The 18300-nt window shown below is 34.9% G+C and overlaps 1 protein-coding gene across 1 annotated transcript; it reads right to left on the reverse strand.

The window, feature by feature from the left end:
- Positions 1–14138: 14138 nt before the first annotated feature.
- Positions 14139–15068, reverse strand: LOC308649031 (olfactory receptor 2J3-like; the record flags this gene model as incomplete). The annotated part of the gene is made up of 1 exon (XM_081294299.1): positions 14139–15068. One exon carries the CDS (start codon positions 15066–15068, stop codon positions 14139–14141), a length of 930 nt encoding a protein of 309 aa, XP_081150425.1.
- Positions 15069–18300: the final 3232 nt, after the last annotated feature.

Here is an 18300-nt window from a genome sequence, read left to right on the forward strand (position 1 = left end):
TGTAGATAGTAAAATATCACTAGAAGAAATAAAAGCAATTTTATATAAGACATGGCCTTTGGATGAAATAAACAGACAAGTCAATCCATAGAATTGTGACCATATATGTAAAAAATTCACATTACTGCTAAGTCACTTAATACTTTCATCCAGGTATTTAATATTTGTGGAGTGTATTTTTAATTGTAATTTTAATGTCTCTAAGTATGATCCAAGTGAGAAATTAAAAAAGAGATTGCAGAGAGAAGACTAATTGTTCCTAGAGCCAACAAACTAGGCATTTCTGAAATTTAGAAAACACTCCTTAAATGAAATGGTCTCTGACTCTTGTAAGTATATTAGGTGCTATCACCTATCTACTACACATTCCAATCTTCCCTAAAATGAGTGGCCTCTAAATACATGCATTTTTTTACTCACCTTATTTTGTTAAAAATACTTCAATAAAAAGAAATTATGAAGGAATACACTTGAATTTTTCAAGCTTTCAGGAAAGAATGGAGAAATCATAGTATATTAATGAGTATTTAAATATTTTGTTCAGAAGTTAGTTTTTCAGATGATATGGGATACCAAAGAGAAAAAAGGGTAGGTTAGGAAGGCAATAATAGAAAATATCAAGCATGCATTTTGGAAGTGCTATTTGTATGTATTTCCTGAGACCTCTTGGGCATTGTTATCACATAGGCCATTCATTTACCTTTCTCCCAGGTGAGTTAGTGAGCAAGTTCCTTGGAGCAAAGCTCTCCATGAAAATGCTTCCGGTGTACAATTAGTTACCTCCTGGCTAAGGCTGGAAGTCAGTCTGTGTTGGAAGATTTCATTAAAATGAACTCACCCCATTTCTGAACAAACTGAACAATAATTTCAAAAAGTATACAATTAAAAATAAATAAATAGTAAAGAGTAAATGAATAAAATTAGAGTAGAGCTAGTTTGAATAAATGATTCTGGGGAATTTATATGTGAATATCTTGAATTATCTTAGTTCATTAACTCTTAGAATAACTCAAATAGATTTTAATTATCCATAATAATGATGATAATGGAACAAAATGTGAATTTGAAATAGAAGCATAAAAGTAATCTTTCCAATGAGAAAAAATGTATGTGATATTTTAAAACAACCTTCAAAATATTAAATGCTTATACAAGGAAAAGATGAAATGATGATTGATCTATTTTTGGACTCTCCTATCTTTTTCTGTCTCTCCAGTTAATATTAGTCACACACAATAGCATCATGATTTTTCAAAGGGAGACCTCTGAAGATGGTGGCAAATAGAGTGCATAACCCCCATGTACTGAGTCACTGTGCAGGTGATTAGCGAGTTTAGAATGGCCAGAAGCTATCTTGTTAAAAATTTCCAGCAAAACTGGGGTGCACTGAAACCTAGAGGAAGGATTTCAACATCCGAGGATCAGTTACTGTGGCTCAATCGTGAGTGAACCATGCACCTGGAGACTCAGGCTGATTGATCAGCTGCCCGCCCGCAGCTGGAGCCTGCAAGCCTATGTACCAGCAACATAGAGAAAAGGTGCTACGGATTCTGTGGGGTCCTGCCAACTGTGCCCTCACATTGCTCCAGGCTGAGTTCTGGGTTTGAGATGGGGGAGAGAAACAGTCCAGATCTGCCCTCCACACCCAACACCCCACTGAGGAAGCCACCAGCCACCATCTTAGAGAGCCGACCTCACCATCGCCAGTTTCCGACAGATCTGACCCCATTGCAGCAAGTTCAGCAATAGAACAGGTGTGTGACAATTAGCCCTTCTCCCATACAGCGGGGAAATCCCATAAAATTTCTCCCTGGCTTTCTGGGGGGCGTGATTATCAGAGTGAGTGTGAATAGAGGCATGGGGAAAGGTAAAGGCACCTAACCTCCAACTCCCCCCTCCCACCAGCTGGGAAAACAAAACCTGTCTTGCCAGCTCCCAGTGGAGCGGCTATTGGAGGGAATCAAAAAAATAGGGGACTGGTTCCCAATTGCTGTGCTCCACATCCAGGAAACTGCAGGCCCAGAGTGTAGCTTGAACTGTGGAGAGGTATCACACTGGGGAAGGCCTGTCTGGCGGGAGAAACTAGGAGACTAGAGGCCAGGAATAAACCTAAGTGTACAGGATTGGAGAGACACCAGGTGGGAGAGGAGGAAGCGGCCTCATAAGGATTGTTTCCTACAGCCCCAGGGCAAAATCTTGGTCTGGAAAGCACAGCTCCACCTACTGGAAGTGAAAAAAATAGAAGCCAAACACTGCTTTTTTTTTTTTTTTTTAATTGTAATTTTTTTTACTTTGTTTTATTATTTTTTTATCCTTTCTTCTTTTTCTTTTCTATTTTTTCTCTTCCTTTCTTCTCTCCCTCTCTCTTTCTTGGTTTGCTTCCTTACCTTTTCCCTATCTTTCCTCCCAAGCAAAACCACTCCAATTACATGTAATTTACTAAATGCAAATAGATTAATATTACGAGATGCTCTATAGTCCCCCTCAGTCCTTAACTACCCACAAGTACTCCTGTCTATTCTCTTGTTAATATCTGCCTGCATTTGAGCAACCCCACAAAGAAGCTAAGATATACTAACCTCCATACCATCAAATCACCCGACCTTAACATAAAATCCTAAGTTCAAACATCAATTCTCTATATGCCAGCAAAATCTGTAGGCCTTTAATGAAACTAATGAATTTACCTTAAATCACAATTAAATCCAACATCTCCAAACATTGTCTCCCAACACAAAAGAGAGATCTTGGAGCTATACAAAACCAAAACAAATTTATAGGAGAAAACAGAAACACAGCAGTCAAACAGAGTTGGAAAGTAATATGAGTACCATGAAAAAACAAGGGAATAAAGGATTACAAACAATGCAGGACAACTTAAATTTACAGGAGAACTGAGAGGCATTAGAAAAATGGACAGAGAAAGAACTCAAGGCATACCTGACTCAGATGGAATGGAATCTTAAAGAAGTCATTAGACAGCAAGTCCAAACAATGAAAGAATACTTTGAAAATGAATTACATAAGCAGAATCAAGAAGAAAAAAATGAAATTTACCAGGAGATAGAGATTTAAAAAAATCAAACATTAATCCTAGAAATGGAGGAAACCATAAACCAAATCAAAAACTCAAATGAAAATATTACAAATAGACTAGATCAAATAGAAGTCAGAACATCAGATAATGAAGACAAAGTTTATCAACTTGAAAAGACTATAGTCAATGCAGAAAGGCTGGTAAAAAACCACGAGCAAAATATCCAAGAGATATGGGATGTGATAAAAAATAAACTTTAGAGTCATTGGGATAGAAGAAGGTATAGAAGTCCAAACCAAAGGAATGAGCAACCTATTCAATGAAATAATCTTAGAAAACTTTCCAGAAATGAAAGATGGAATGGACTGCCAAATTCTGGAAGCCTACAGGACCCCAAACATACAACACCATAATAGACCAACTCCAAGACACATTATTATGAAGATATCCAACATACAGAATAAGGAGAGAATATTAAAAGGTACAAGAGAAAGGAGGCAGATTACATTCAGGGGTAAACCAATTAGGTTATCAGCTGATTTTTCATCATAGACATTGAAAGCTAGAAGATCCTGGAACAATGTATTTCAAACGCTGAAAAACAATGGATTCCAACCAAGAATATTGTATCCATCAAAATTAAGCTTCAGGTTTGACAATGAAATTAAAATATTTCATGATAAACAAAAGTTAAAAGAATTCGCAGCCAGAAAACCAGCACTGCAAAGCATTTTGAGCAAAACACTACAAGAAGAGGAAATGAAAAGCAGCACCCAAAACTAACAGTGGGAGGTAACTCTGTAAAGGGGCGGGGGGAATAACCAAAGAGGAAAAACAACCCAAATTAAAATAAATAAATAAATAAATATGACTGGAAGTGCAAACCATATATAAATAGTAACCATAAATGTTAATGCTTAAACTCACCAATCAAGTGACATAGGTTAGTAACTTGGATTAAAAAAACAGACCCAACAATATGCTGCCTTCAGGAGACTCATCTGACAGGAAAAGACATACATAGGCTGAAGGTGAAAGGTTGGGAAAAATCATACCACTCATATGATCCTCGGAAGCAAGCAGGAGTGGCCATACTCATATGGAATAAAAGCAACTTCAAACCTAAGTTAATCAAAAGGGATAAAGAAGGACACTATATACTGTTAAAAGGAACAATTCACCAACAAGACATAACAATTTTCAATATGTATGCACCACATAATGGTGCTGCAACATTCATAAAACAAATTCTCCTCAAGTTCAAGAATCAAATAGACCACAACACAATAATTATGACTTCAACACACCTCTCTCACCATTGGAAAGATCCTCCTTGTTAGGAGCTGAATACAGAAACTATAGAACTCAATAACACAATCAATGACCTAGACTTACCTGACATATATAGAATATATCAACCATCATCAAGTGGGTATACATTCTTCTCAGCAGCACATGGATCCTTCTCAAAGATAGACCATATATTATGCCATAGGGCAACTCTTAGTATATATAAATGTGTGGAGATAATACCATGCATCTTATCTGATCATAATGGAATTAAACTGGAAATAAATGATTAAAGAAGGAAGGAAAAAATCCTGCATCACCTAGAAAATGAACGATATGTTACTAAATGATCAATGGGTTACAGAAGACATAAATGAGGAAATCAAAAAATTCTAGAGATAAATGAAAATAAAGAAACAACATATCAGAATCTATGGGACACGATGAAAGCAGTTTTAAGAGGGAAATTAATTGCCTGGAGTTCATTCCTCAAAAAAAGAAAAAAAAATGAGCTCACACTTCATCTCAAAACCCTAGAAAAAGAAGAGGAAAACAACAGCAAAGGTAGCAGAAGGCAAGAAATAATTAAAATCAGAGTGGAAATCAAAGAAATTGAAACAAAAGAAACCATGGAAAAAATTGACAAAACTAAAACTTGGTTCTTTGAAAAAATATATAAGACCGACAGACCCTTAGCCATGCTAAAAAAGAGAAGAAGAGAGAGAACTCAAATTACTAACATACAGAATAAAAAAGGCAATATCACAACAGACACTACAGAAATACAGAAGATAATTAGAAATTATTTTGAAAGTCTATATTCCAATAAAATAGAAGATAATGAAGATATCGATAAATTTCTTAAGTCATATAATTGGCCCAGATTAAGTCAGGAAGATACACACTATTTAAACAGACCAATAACAAAGGAGGAAATAGAAGAAGCCACCAAAAGACTTCCAACCAAGAAAAGCCCAGGACTGGATGGGTATACAGCTGAGTTTTACAAAACCTTTAAAGAAGAGTTAATACCAATAGTTTTCAAGTTATTTCAGGATATAGAAAAAGAAGGAGCTCTTCCAAATTCATTCTGAGGCCAACATCACACTGATCCCGAAACCAGACAAAGACACCTCAAAGAAAGAAAACTACAGACCAATATCTCTAATGAACCTAGATGCAAAAATCCTCAATAAAATTCTGGTGAATCGGATACAAAAGCATATCAAAAAAAAAAAATATACACCATGATCAAGTAGGATTCATCCCTGGGATGCAAAGCTGGTTCAATATAAGGAAATCAATAAACGTTATTCACCACATCAATAGACTTAAAGATAAGAACCATATGATCATCTCGGTAGATGCAGAAAAAGCATTCGACAAAGTACAGCATCGCTTTATGTTCAAAACACTAGAAAAACTAGTGATAACAGGATCTTACCTCAACATTATAAAAGCTATCTATGCTAAGCCTCAGGCTAGCATTATTCTAAATGGAGAAAAACTGAAGGCATTCCCTCTAAAATCTGGAACTAGACAGGGATGACCTCTATCACCACTTCTATTCAATATAGTTCTTGAAATACTGGCCAGAGCAATTAGACAGACAAAAGAAATTAAAGTCATAAAGATAGGAAAAGAAGAACTTAAATTATCACTATTTGTACATGACATGATCTTATTCCTAGCAGACACAAAAGGGTCTACAAAGAAACTACTAGAGCTAATAAATGAATTCAGCAAAGTGGCAGGATATAAAATCAACATGCATAAATCAAAGGCATTTCTGTATATGAGCAACAAATCTTCTGAAATGGAAATGAGGAAAACCACCCCATTCACAATATCCTCAAAAAAATAAAATAAAATAAAATACTTGGGAATCAACCTTACAAAAGAGGTGAAAGATTTATACAATGAAAACTACAGAACCTTAAAGAGAGAAATAGAAGAAGATCTTAGAATATAGAAAAATATACCCTGTTCATGGATAGGCAGAACTGACATCATCAAAATGGCGTTAATACCAAAAGTTCTGTAAAGGTTTAATGCATTGCCAATGAAAATCCCAATGCATTTCTTGTAGAAATAGATAAAGCAATCATGAAATTCATATGGAAAAATTAAAGACCCAGAATAGCAAAAGCAATTCTAAGCAGGAAGTGTGAATCAGGAGGTATAGCAATACCAGATTTCAAAATGTAATACAGAGCAATAGAAACAAAAACAGCATGGTACTGGTACCAAAACAGGTGGGTGGACCAATGGTACAGAATAGAGGACACAGAGAACAATCCATAAAATTACAACTATCTTATATTTGATAAAGGGGCTAAAAGCATGCAATGGAGGAAGGATAGCATCTTCAACAAATCATGCTTCAAAAACTGTAACTCCATATGACAAAATGAAACTGAATCCCTTTCTCTCGCCATCACAAAAGTTAACTCAAAATGGATCAAGGAGCTTGATATCAAATCAGAGACTCTGTGTCTGATAGAAGAAAAAGTTGGCTCCAATCTACAAAGTGTGGGGTCGGGCTCCAAATTCCTTAATAGGACACCCATAGCACAAGAGTTAAAAACAAGAATCAACAAATGGGACTTACTCAAACTAAAAAGTTTTTACTCAGCAAAAGAAACAATAAGAGAGGTAAATAGGAAGCCTACATCCTGGGAACAAATTTTTACTCCTCACACTTCAGATAGAGCCCTAATATCCAGAATATACAAAGAACTCAAAATATTAAACAATAAGAAAACAAATAACCCAATCAACAAATGGGCCAAGAACCTGAACAGACACTTCTCAGAGGAGGACATACAGTCAATCACCAAGTACATAAAAAAATGCTCACCATCTCTAGCAGTCAGAGAAATGCAAATCAAAATCACCCTAAGATACCATCTCACTCCAGTAAGATAGGCAGTCATTATGAAGTCAAACAACAAGTGCTGGCGAGGATGTGGAGAAAAGGGTACACTTGTACATTGCTGGTGGGACTGCAAATTGGTGTGGCCAATTTGCAAAGCAGTATGGAGATTCCTGGGAAAGCTGGGAATGGAACCACCATTTGACCCAGCTATTCCTCTTCTCAGACTATTCCCTGAAGACCTTGAAAGAGCGTACTACAGGGATACTGCTACATTGATGTGCACACCACCACAATTCACAATAGCTAGACTGTGGAACCAACCTAGATGCCCTTCAATTGATGAATGGATAAAAGAAATGTGGCATTTATACATAATGGAGTATTACTCAGCACTAAAAAATGTTTTCCTTTACCCATTCCTTCCCTTTTCATTAGCTTTCAGAAAAACTGCACACTCCATGAGTGAGAGAACTCACACCAGTGATGTAAAATACAAGGTTACCACTGAGGTTGTGGTAGGAGAGGGGAGAGCATAACTGAAATGCTGGAAGAAGTGTTCATTCTCATGTTTTCAAGATAATGTTAGACATACTACTAAAAAGAAAAGAGAAAATCAGAAGGATATATAAAAATGAATCCCATCTTCTGTCTTCTAAGTTATTGCCTGAAGTAACATTATTGGGTTCACATACAGACTAGATTCAATAAGGTCAGGTTTACAATAACTATATATTCAATTTACCATTACCATTAAAGTTTCTGTCTTGGCCAGAATAAAAATGGCCAGTAGGAGACAACATTTGTGTTACATCTGAGTGAAAAATGAGAAATTTAAATCTGTTCTTACTATGTTATGCTTCTATGTCACATTTTATTTATCCATTTATCTGTCAATGGCACTTAGACTGATTTCATAATTAGGTCTTGAGAATTATGCTATAATAAACATGGTTATGCTGGTGTCTCTATATTATGTTCATTACAAAAGTGAAGATGGAGAACTTTTAATTTTCTTCTCCTGGTAAGTATTTATATATATATGAAATAGTTCCTTCTGACTGTATTTCTTTTTTTTCTTCTTTTTTTTATTTATTGTTGGTCATTCAAAACATTACAAAGTTCTTAATATATCATATTTCACAATTTGATTCAAGTGGCTTATGAACTCCCATTTTTACCCCGTATACCGATTGCTGTATCACATCAGTTACACTTCCATTGATTTACATATTGCCATTCTAGTGAATGATGTATTCTGCTGTCTATCCTATTCTCTACTATCCCCCTTCCCCTCCCCTCCCCTCCCCTCCCCTCCCCTTTTCTCTCTCTACCCCCTATACTGTAAATCATTTCTTCCACTTGTATTATTTTTCTCTTACCCCTCCTTTCCTCTTATATGTAATTTTGTATAACCCTGAGGATCACCTTCCATTTCCATGCGATTTCCCTTCTCACTCCCTTTCCCTCCCACCTCTCATCCCTGTTTAATGTTAATCTTCTTCTCAAGCTCTTCGTCCCTACCCTGTCCTTGGTTACTCCCCTTATATCAAAGCAGTCTTTTGGCATTTGTTTTTTAAGGACTGGCTAGCTTCACTTAGCATAATCTGCTCTAATGCCATCCATTTCCCTCCAAATTCTATGATTTTGTCATTTTGAGAGATATAGAAGAAGACCTCAGAAGATGGAAAAATATACCCTGTTCATGGATAGGCAGAACTAACATCATCAAAATGGCAATATTACCAAAAGTTCTCTATAAGTTCAATGCTATGCCAATCAAAATCCCAACAGCATTTCTTGTAGAAATAGATAAACAATCATGAAATTCATATGGAATAATAAAAGACCCAGAATAGCAAAAACAATGCTAAGCAGGAAGTGTGAATCAGGTGGTATAGCAATACCAGACTTCAAACTATACTACAGAGCAATAGTAACAAAAACAGCATGGTACTGGTACCAAAACAGGTGGGTGGACCAATGGTACAGAATAGAGGACACAGTAACCAATCCACAAAACTACAACTATCTTATATTTGATAAAGGGGCTAAAAGCATGCAATGGAGGAAGGATAGCATCTTCAACAAATGGTGTTGGGAAAACTGGAAATCTATTTGCATCAAAATAAAACTGAATCCCTTTCTCTCGCCATGCACAAAACTTAACTCAAAATGGATCAAGGAGCTTGATATTAAATCAGAGACACGGCGGGCGTCTGATAGAAGAAAAAGTTGGCTATGATCTACATACTGTGGGGTCGGGCTCCAAATTCCTCAATAGGACACCCATAGCGCAAGAGTTAACAACTAGAATCAACAAATGGGACTTACTCAAACTAAAAAGTTTTTTCTCAGCAAAAGAAACAATAAGAGAGGTAAACAGGGAGCCTACATCCTGGGAACAAATCTTTACTCCACACACTTCAGATAGAGCCCTAATATCCAGAGTATACAAAGAACTCAAAAAATTAGACAATAATATAACAAATAACCCAATCAACAAATGGGCCAAGGACCTGAACAAACACTTCTCAGAGGAGGACATACAATCAATCAATAAGTACATGAAAAAATGCTCACCATCGCTAGCAGTCAGAGAAATGCAAATCAAAACCACCCTAAGATACCATCTCACTCCAGTAAGATTGGCAGCCATTATGAAGTCAAACAACAAGTGCTGGAGAGGATGCGGGGAAAAGGGTACACTTGTACATTGTTGGTGGGACTGCAAATTGGTGCAGCCAATTTGGAAAGCAGTATGGAGATTTCTTGGAAAGCTGGGAATGGAACCACCATTTGACCCAGCTATTCCCCTTCTCGGTCTATTCCCTAAAGACCTAATAAGAGCATGCTACAGGGACACTGCTACATCGATGTTCATAGCAGCACAATTCACGATAGCAAGATTGTGGAACCAACCTAGATGCCCTTCAATAGATGCATGGATAAAAAAATGTGGCATTTATACACAATGGAGTATTACTCTGCTTTAAAAAATTACAATTTTTTAAATGAAATAATATCAGAAAGTTTTCCAGATCGTAGGAAAAAGACAGAAATCCCAATACAAGAGTTACTTAAAGCCTCAATAGGCAAGATCAAAAAATACCTTCTCCAAGTCACATTATAATGAAAATAATAAATATACAGAAAAATGATAGAATTTTATATGTCATAAGAGAAAAATGACAGGTGACATATACAGGTAAGCCAATTCAAATTTTGACTGGTTTCTCTACTCAGGCCTCAAAAACCAAGAGGGTTTGGAACAAGATATACCAAACCCTGAAAGGGTGTAGGAGAAACCAAGATAAAGCAAAACTATCGTTCAGAATTTTCCAACATTTTACTTCCCATTATAAGTTCGTCTAAAGCTTATATTATATGACATAGAAAAGTATTATTTGTATATATTCTTTTTCAAGATAAATGAATTATTGGATTTTTTAAAATATCCACCAAAACAAGAAATAAGAAATAATAATAAAGGTTCACATTTATCATTTAAAAGGTAAAACTCTCATTTTATTTTTATTTTATTTTTAAATTAAGCTTATTTTTAATTGTTACATAAAATCCCAAATGGATAATATGTGAGGTTTTGACACATGTACCCATTGTGTAATGTTCAAATCAAGTTAAAAGAATGGGAGATGGAGAATGAGGTGAGCACTTGATTTTGTTGGGCATCACAGCACCCATCTGTCCTCAAGATAAACCCAGAATAAGACCTGTCCTGGTGGTCCTAAGACTCAGCTGATTCTTCAAAGACCCTGCCTTCTAGTTCATCATACACAGACCCAGGCTCCAAGCTCCAAATGACTCCCTAAAGAATTAGATTCCAGCCTGCTCCAACACAAGGCTGGGTTTAGGCCCCAGACTATTCCTTGTATCCCCAGTTTCCAGTGCATGCAGAGTTCAGGCTTATACCCATCAGTTATTACCTCATACCCAATATAGTATCTATTATGAAAAAAGACAAAAAGAAAGTTTTGGCATGGATGTGGAGAAAAGAGAACATTATACACTAGGGTAGGGAATACAATTATTAGAGCCAATATGGAAAACACCATGAAACTTCCTCAAAAATTTAAAAATAAATCTACCAAATTATTCTGCAATCACATATGATTGCTCACACACACACACACACACACACATTTTTTAAAGAAGGAAATCCTTATACCTGCAACAACATGGGTGAACTGTAGAACACTACAGTTTCAGTAAGTGAAATAGACTATGCAGACAATGACAATATTTTTTATTAATACATATATGAATCTAAATTATTTTAACTTACAAAAGTGCAGACAAGTAAAATACTGGTTGTCAACGGGTCTGGAGGGTCAGAGGAAAACAGGGAAAGAGAAAATGGAACTTTTTTCAAAAGATACAAAGTTTCAGACAGGAGACCTATTGAGATGTATTACATAATAAGATGTCTAGAATTAATGCTACTATATTCTTTTTTTATTGACTTTGTAAACTAAAATAAAATAAATGACAGCAAAATGCATTACAATTCTTATTACACATATATACCCCAATTTTTCATATCTCTGTATATAAAGTATTTTGACACCCAATTTGTGTCTTCATACATATACTTTGGATAATGATATCTATCATATTCCACTGTCCTTGCTAATCCCCTGCCCCCTCCCTTTCTCTCCCACCCCTCTTCCCTATCTAGACTTCATCTATAATGCTAAGTGAAGTTAGCAAATCCCCAAAAATCAAATGCCAAATGTTTTATCTGATATAAGGAGGCTGACTCATAGTAGGGTAGGGAGGGGGAGCATAGGAGGAATAGATGAATGGTACTGTATTCTATACCTGAAAATTTCTAAGAGTGTAGATTTTCTTCTTTCATTTCTTTTTCATTTCTCCTCCTCCTCCTCCTCCTCCTCCTCCTCCTCCTCCTCCTCTTCCTCCTCCCCCTCCTCCGCTTCCTCCTCCCCCTCCTCCTCCACCACCTCTCCTCCTTCTTTTCTTGTACAGGAATTAAAGCCAGGGGCACTGAGTCATACTCCTAGCCCTTTAATTTTTTTTAAATTTTATTTTGAGACAGGCTTGTTAAGTTGCTTCAGGCCACAGTAAATTGCTGAGGCTGGCTTTGAACTTGTGATTCTCCTACCTCAGTATCCAGAGCCACTTGGATTACAGGAATGTGCTACTGTTCCAGGCAGGAGAGTAGATCTTAAACATTCTCACCATACACAATAATATTAACCTACTTGGTGTGATATGTGTGTTAATGGATATAAATACATAACTTAATAATATTTGAATACATCAAAACATCACATTGTAAAAATATACACAGCAATTTTTCTTAATTTATACCTTTAAAAAGCTGAAGGAGAAAATTTAGATTGTGGACGATGAGAATGCCACGTTATCCTGAACCATAAGATTTCCACAATGCAAGATTGTACAAATATTTCACATTTCATATATTTCCAAATAATCTGTATTCATATGCAATTTCACTGTATGTAGACCATATTATTACAAAAGTTTTTTTTTTTATTTATACAATTTTTGCTTCATTATTTCATAGGTGGTAGGTTTAAAGACAAAGGAACTTAACCTATACTATTATTCTTGTTAGGGTGATAAAAGCATCACAGACAGAACAAGGACAGAATGAACAGAGTCAATGTAATTGCAAGCCACACAGGAAATAGACTGGAAGTTTGGGGTGTAGTTTTATTTTACAATGTAAGATAAAGTTTCTGAAATACTTGCAGCAAAGTCTTTATAAAGCCTTCAAAGTTTGTATCTAACAATCAACATACAGACAAAATTCAAGCATTGCTAAGTGGTCACTTTAGATTATTTTATTTCAGTTAGCATTCCATTCTTATTGATGATTGACAGTTAAGTGGGTGATTATGTAGTTCACTTATTTCAGATAAAACTGGTTGATAATAGTACAAAAATTATTCCATAAAAATCTATTTATTTGGAAAATAAATACATTGACCTTCCTAATGTACTTACTAACCACAAATGCTAACATTAAATCAAGATTAAAAACAAACAAAACAAAACATTTTACATTGAACAACCTTTATCAGAAATGGTTTTCCAATATATTTTAAAATAATGATTTAAAAAACTCATTAGCTTCAAGCCATTTTTGTATCCTATATTTCTAATTTCCTCGAATATTCTTTATATAGCTTTTTAGGCAACACAGGTGCTTCACCCATATACTTTATCAAATTATATTCAGCCATGATGATTAGTATGGACAGGTCATTTAACAGAAAATCTGTTATATCCACTTTCTATATGATATACTTCAAACTGCCATGCAATCAGTTGTATAAGACGATTACTTCTGCTACATAATTACACATGCGTTTGCTACCATTCATAAATTTATTTTCTTATGACATGGAAAGGCATATGAAAAAAATGTTCAACAAATAATAGAAGTTCAAGTATTTCACTTTGTCTTTAAAATAATGTGTGTGTGTGTGTGTGTGTGTGTGTGTTTACCCAACTATATATAGTTCTGCCAATAGAAAAGAAATTTAAAAGACACATTATAGAAATTTTAAAATGTAATGTCATCTTTCCATAGGATTTAAAAACTACTATTTTATTAATATTTATGACAAATCTCACACCTCATTCTCAGATAAGGAAAGACTTTGGATTCATTAGAATTGTGATGCAGGAAATTATCACTGCATTGGTCTTAATTTACATGGCTGTGTTCTATACAAGAGAATGTTATTTAGGTAGGCTTCATTTTACTTATACCTGTTATTAAGAATTCTGTGAACTTGTAAGATTATTTGCTCATTATTTCAGGTATAATGAGTACAAAGGTAATGCATGGATGGATGGATGGACCTATGAACCACTGGTGAAAAGTTGTATGCACCATTACACTATTAATGCCGCACACACGTTTTATTCTCTCTCCATTAGTCTCCTAACTGCCCCTCTCACATCTTTGTTTCTGAGGGTGTAGATGAGAGGGTTGAGGCTAGGAGTGACAACAGTATAAAACAGGGCAATGAACTTCCCTTGCTCTTGAGAATTTTCTGTTGATGGTTGGAGATATATGAAAAGGGCTGGAATAAAAAACAGAGAAACTACCATAAGATGGGATCCACATGTACCAAAGACTTTCTGAAGCTTGGTAATTGACTGCATCTTCAGTACAGCCCGAGCAATCACACCATAAGATGTTAGAATGAGGAAGAGAGGTATGAGAGCAAAAATAGAGCTTGTGAACATGAGAGTCAGCTCATTAATATGAGTATCAACACAGGACAATTTCAGGAGTGCTGGAACTTCACAGAAAAAGTGATCAACTTGGTAATGTCCACACAGGGGCACCCATAAGATAAAGAGGGAATGGAGTGCTGAGTTGGTAAAACCACTTACCCAAGAAGCCAAAGCTAAGGATTGGCAGAGTCGAGGGTGCATGAGGACAGTGTAATGCAAGGGTTTGCACACAGCTGCATAACGGTCATAGGACATCACCATCAATAGGACACACTCTGTAGTTCCCAGTGCAAGAACAAAGTAGAGTTGAACAATGCAACCAGCATAAGAAATGGTCTTCTCTGGGCCCCAGAGGTTTACCAGCAATTGGGGAATGGAGCTGGTAGTGTAGCAGAGATCCAGAAAAGAGAGGTTTGAGAGGAAGAAGTACATGGGAGTGTGGAGAAAGGAATCCAGGTATGATAGCATGATGATGAACAAATTACCTATCAGTGTCATCAAGTAGAATATCAAGATAACCACAAAGAGAATTACTTCCAGCTGAGGCCATTTAGAAAACCCCAGTAGAATGAAGTAGCCTTCAGAACTAGCATTGAGTTTTCCCATCATTTTTGCTTTCTGTAACCTTAAAGGGGAAAAAAAATTACATAAGCTCAAAAAACAATATGGAAATGTGATACATTTTTAAAAGCCTGCCATTGTGAGATTCTAGGACAATTAGAATATTAAGAGAATATTACAGTTAACAACATAAAAATTCTCAAGTTTATACTGATATAAATATAGCAAAATGCATCAATGATGTACACTGAGCTAGAATCTGAATTAATAAATACAAAAGTGTGATCCTTTTAGGAATACATAAGTGGATACAAAATTGGTAAATAATAATTTGATGAGAAGCATGTTATTTACATAACCTGAAATATCTCTCTACCAATTACTTGATAATTACAAAGTGAAAGACAATAAATTTTGCCATTGCAGAACATGGTGGACACCTCCATAACCATGTGATAAAAGTCAACATCAACAGTGTTGAGACAAATCAACATTATGTGGCTGCTGATATGATACTCTAAAATGGACACAATATCACTTCAATCATGTTCCCACGAAGAATACATAGCCTAATATGAATAATGAAGGAACTTGGCACAACTCAAAGTGAAACAAAATAGCTTACTTGTAATACTCAAAATGTCAACATCAATTAAGGCAATGAAGATTGAGGGAGTGGACCATGATAAAGGAGACTGATGAATTAAAGTATCTAAATTTGTGATTCTGTACTTGAAAGTAATTGCTATTAACAAAATTAGTGAAACAACTGAAGAAATCTAAATGCAAACTATAGATTTAACAATATCATCTCCCTTTTAAATTTGCTATTGTTTTGCTAAGTATAGAGATGTAAACTACGGTTCTTGTTCTTAGAATATAAATACAAAAAGAGATAGTGCTTATGAAAAATAGTATCACCAATTAAATCTCAAATTCTCCAAAGAAGCAATAGAGGATAGAAAGAGTATCAATATATGGATAGATAGATGATAGAAAGTAGGGGCATGTTAGTTCTTTGCACTAATTTTTGTAATTATTTTGTAAATTTGAAGTTTTACCATAATAAAATTTGAGGTAAATTTAATTTAACAAAATAAATTACAAAATAATTTTATATTCCATGCATATATTTGCCTTCTTATATAAAAAAGTAACATCATAATTCTCATGTTCTTCTCACTCATCCTACAGGGGATGGTAATTTGTAAGTAAATGGTATTGAAGGAAATTTCTAATTTGTCTAAGGAAGACAATTTCATAAAAACCAACAATTTTTGTTACCATATGACTTCAGTTTTCTTTTCAACATTTTTTGTTTACTTCCATTTATGTGATAATAGATACCATAATAAATGCAATTCCAATAATTATACATATGGGTGAGAAGAGAAAAAGAAGAATATCTAGTTCTGTAGTGAGTTTGAATTGTTTATATAAGGTGAAGGATATTTTTTTAAGATATTTATTTTTTAGTTATTGGCGGACACAACATCGTTGTTTGTATGTGGTGCTGAGGATCGAACCCGGGCCGCATGCACACCAGACGAGCGCGCTACCGCTTGAGCCACATCCCCAGCCCTAGGGTGAAGGATATTTAGACTAAATTAGATATTCTTTTAAAAAAATTTTTAGTTGTAGTTGGACACAATACCTTTATTTTATTCATTTATTTTTATGTGTTGCTAAGGATTGAACCCAGCACCTTGCACGTGATAGGAAAGTGCTCTACCACTGAGACACAACCCCAGCCCCATCAATTAGATATTCTTATAGAAATAATTTTATTGTCTGATTTGGTTTATTGAACTCAAAGCTTTTTTTTAACTTGGAAAATAAAACATAAATAAATATACTAACAAAGACACATAGGCACATCCACATTAATTTAGGAGTACTAATAATGTAAAAAATGTGGAAATATCAAGAAAAGGATATTAAAGTTAAAGAATCAGTGAAACTAAATTTGAAGGAGAACTTTTTAAGGAAAAGAAGATCAAAATTCAGTGGGCAGGGGAAGGACAGGTACTGGGGTCTGAATTAGAATAAGATATATTCCATGCTTGTATATCAAATTGGCTCTACTGTCATGTATAACTAAAAAGAACAAATAAAATTAAATTTTAAAAGCATTCAGTGACTCAGCACTGAAATATTAAATATCTGAGGGGCAGACAATGGAGAGGAACCTCACAATAACACCTAGAGTTGGAAGTGTGCACATCACAGGGCTGAGAAATCTGAACCACAGGGCCTGAGGCAGGTTTCCTTGTGATGTCCTTTTCTCTAGGTTAATAACTGATAAAATATTTAAATTCTAACCATAAGTTCTACTTAATACATGTTTTTATTTTTAATTCTCTAGTCTACAGAATAATGAATTATTTTAAATTTATTATGCAATATAATGAAAACATTAAACCAATTTGGTCATTTAATATATTGCTGCTAGTGAGAAATTTTGTTAAAAAAAATCTATATACATATGATTTTTAGGCTATTCTTTTTCTCCTGCAGTATTTTGTTCTTTCTTCAGAAACATTAACACTTCCATTTAACATATACTTACTGGGACAATGCACAATCGACCATTTAAATGTCCACTTTTCCTCTGAATTCTTGGTCTCCTCCAACTTTGCCAAATCCTTCTCCTCTTCCACTGCTTTCATGGTCAACACATTCTTTCATATTTTCTAATAAGCTACAGCAGGAAAAGAAAGAAGTCACAGTAGAGCACCTGTGCTCTCCTTCTTCGGAGTTCTCTTAGTGGCTCATGTTTTACAAATTCAAGTCTTGTAAAAGATTGGTTGGTTTTCATCAGGAAAATTAGTATCAGTTTGGTCCCAAGGCTTTATGATGGATTTGTAACTTTTTGGTATTGGTGAATTAGATAATTATTTATCAGCTGTTACACAATGCAGACTAGTTTCTACAACTCAGAAAGCCTGTGAGATAATCAGCCAGTATAATTTTTTTTAATTTTCTTTAAAACTATAGCTGAATCAAAAAACAGCAATAGTAAAATAGAAATTATGAATATTCCTTTACAATATCACACTATTTGAGAGATGATGGAAATTTTCCAAGACATTGTTTTAAATTTCCTTAGAAGTGAAAATGATATATAGAAGAAGGACTCACATGTCGTAGTTATTTCCTCTCATAAAGATGTAATTTTCCTCTTTCTTATACAGTTACCTCCATGACTTAGTACATTAACTAAAACAAAGTGACTAATATGCAATCTTGATTTATTCTACAAACCATCAGTATTCTTACA

The sequence above is a fragment of the Spermophilus citellus genome, assembly GCF_964194105.1.
Source record: "Spermophilus citellus genome assembly, chromosome: 5".
NCBI classification, from domain to species: Eukaryota; Metazoa; Chordata; class Mammalia; order Rodentia; family Sciuridae; genus Spermophilus; species Spermophilus citellus.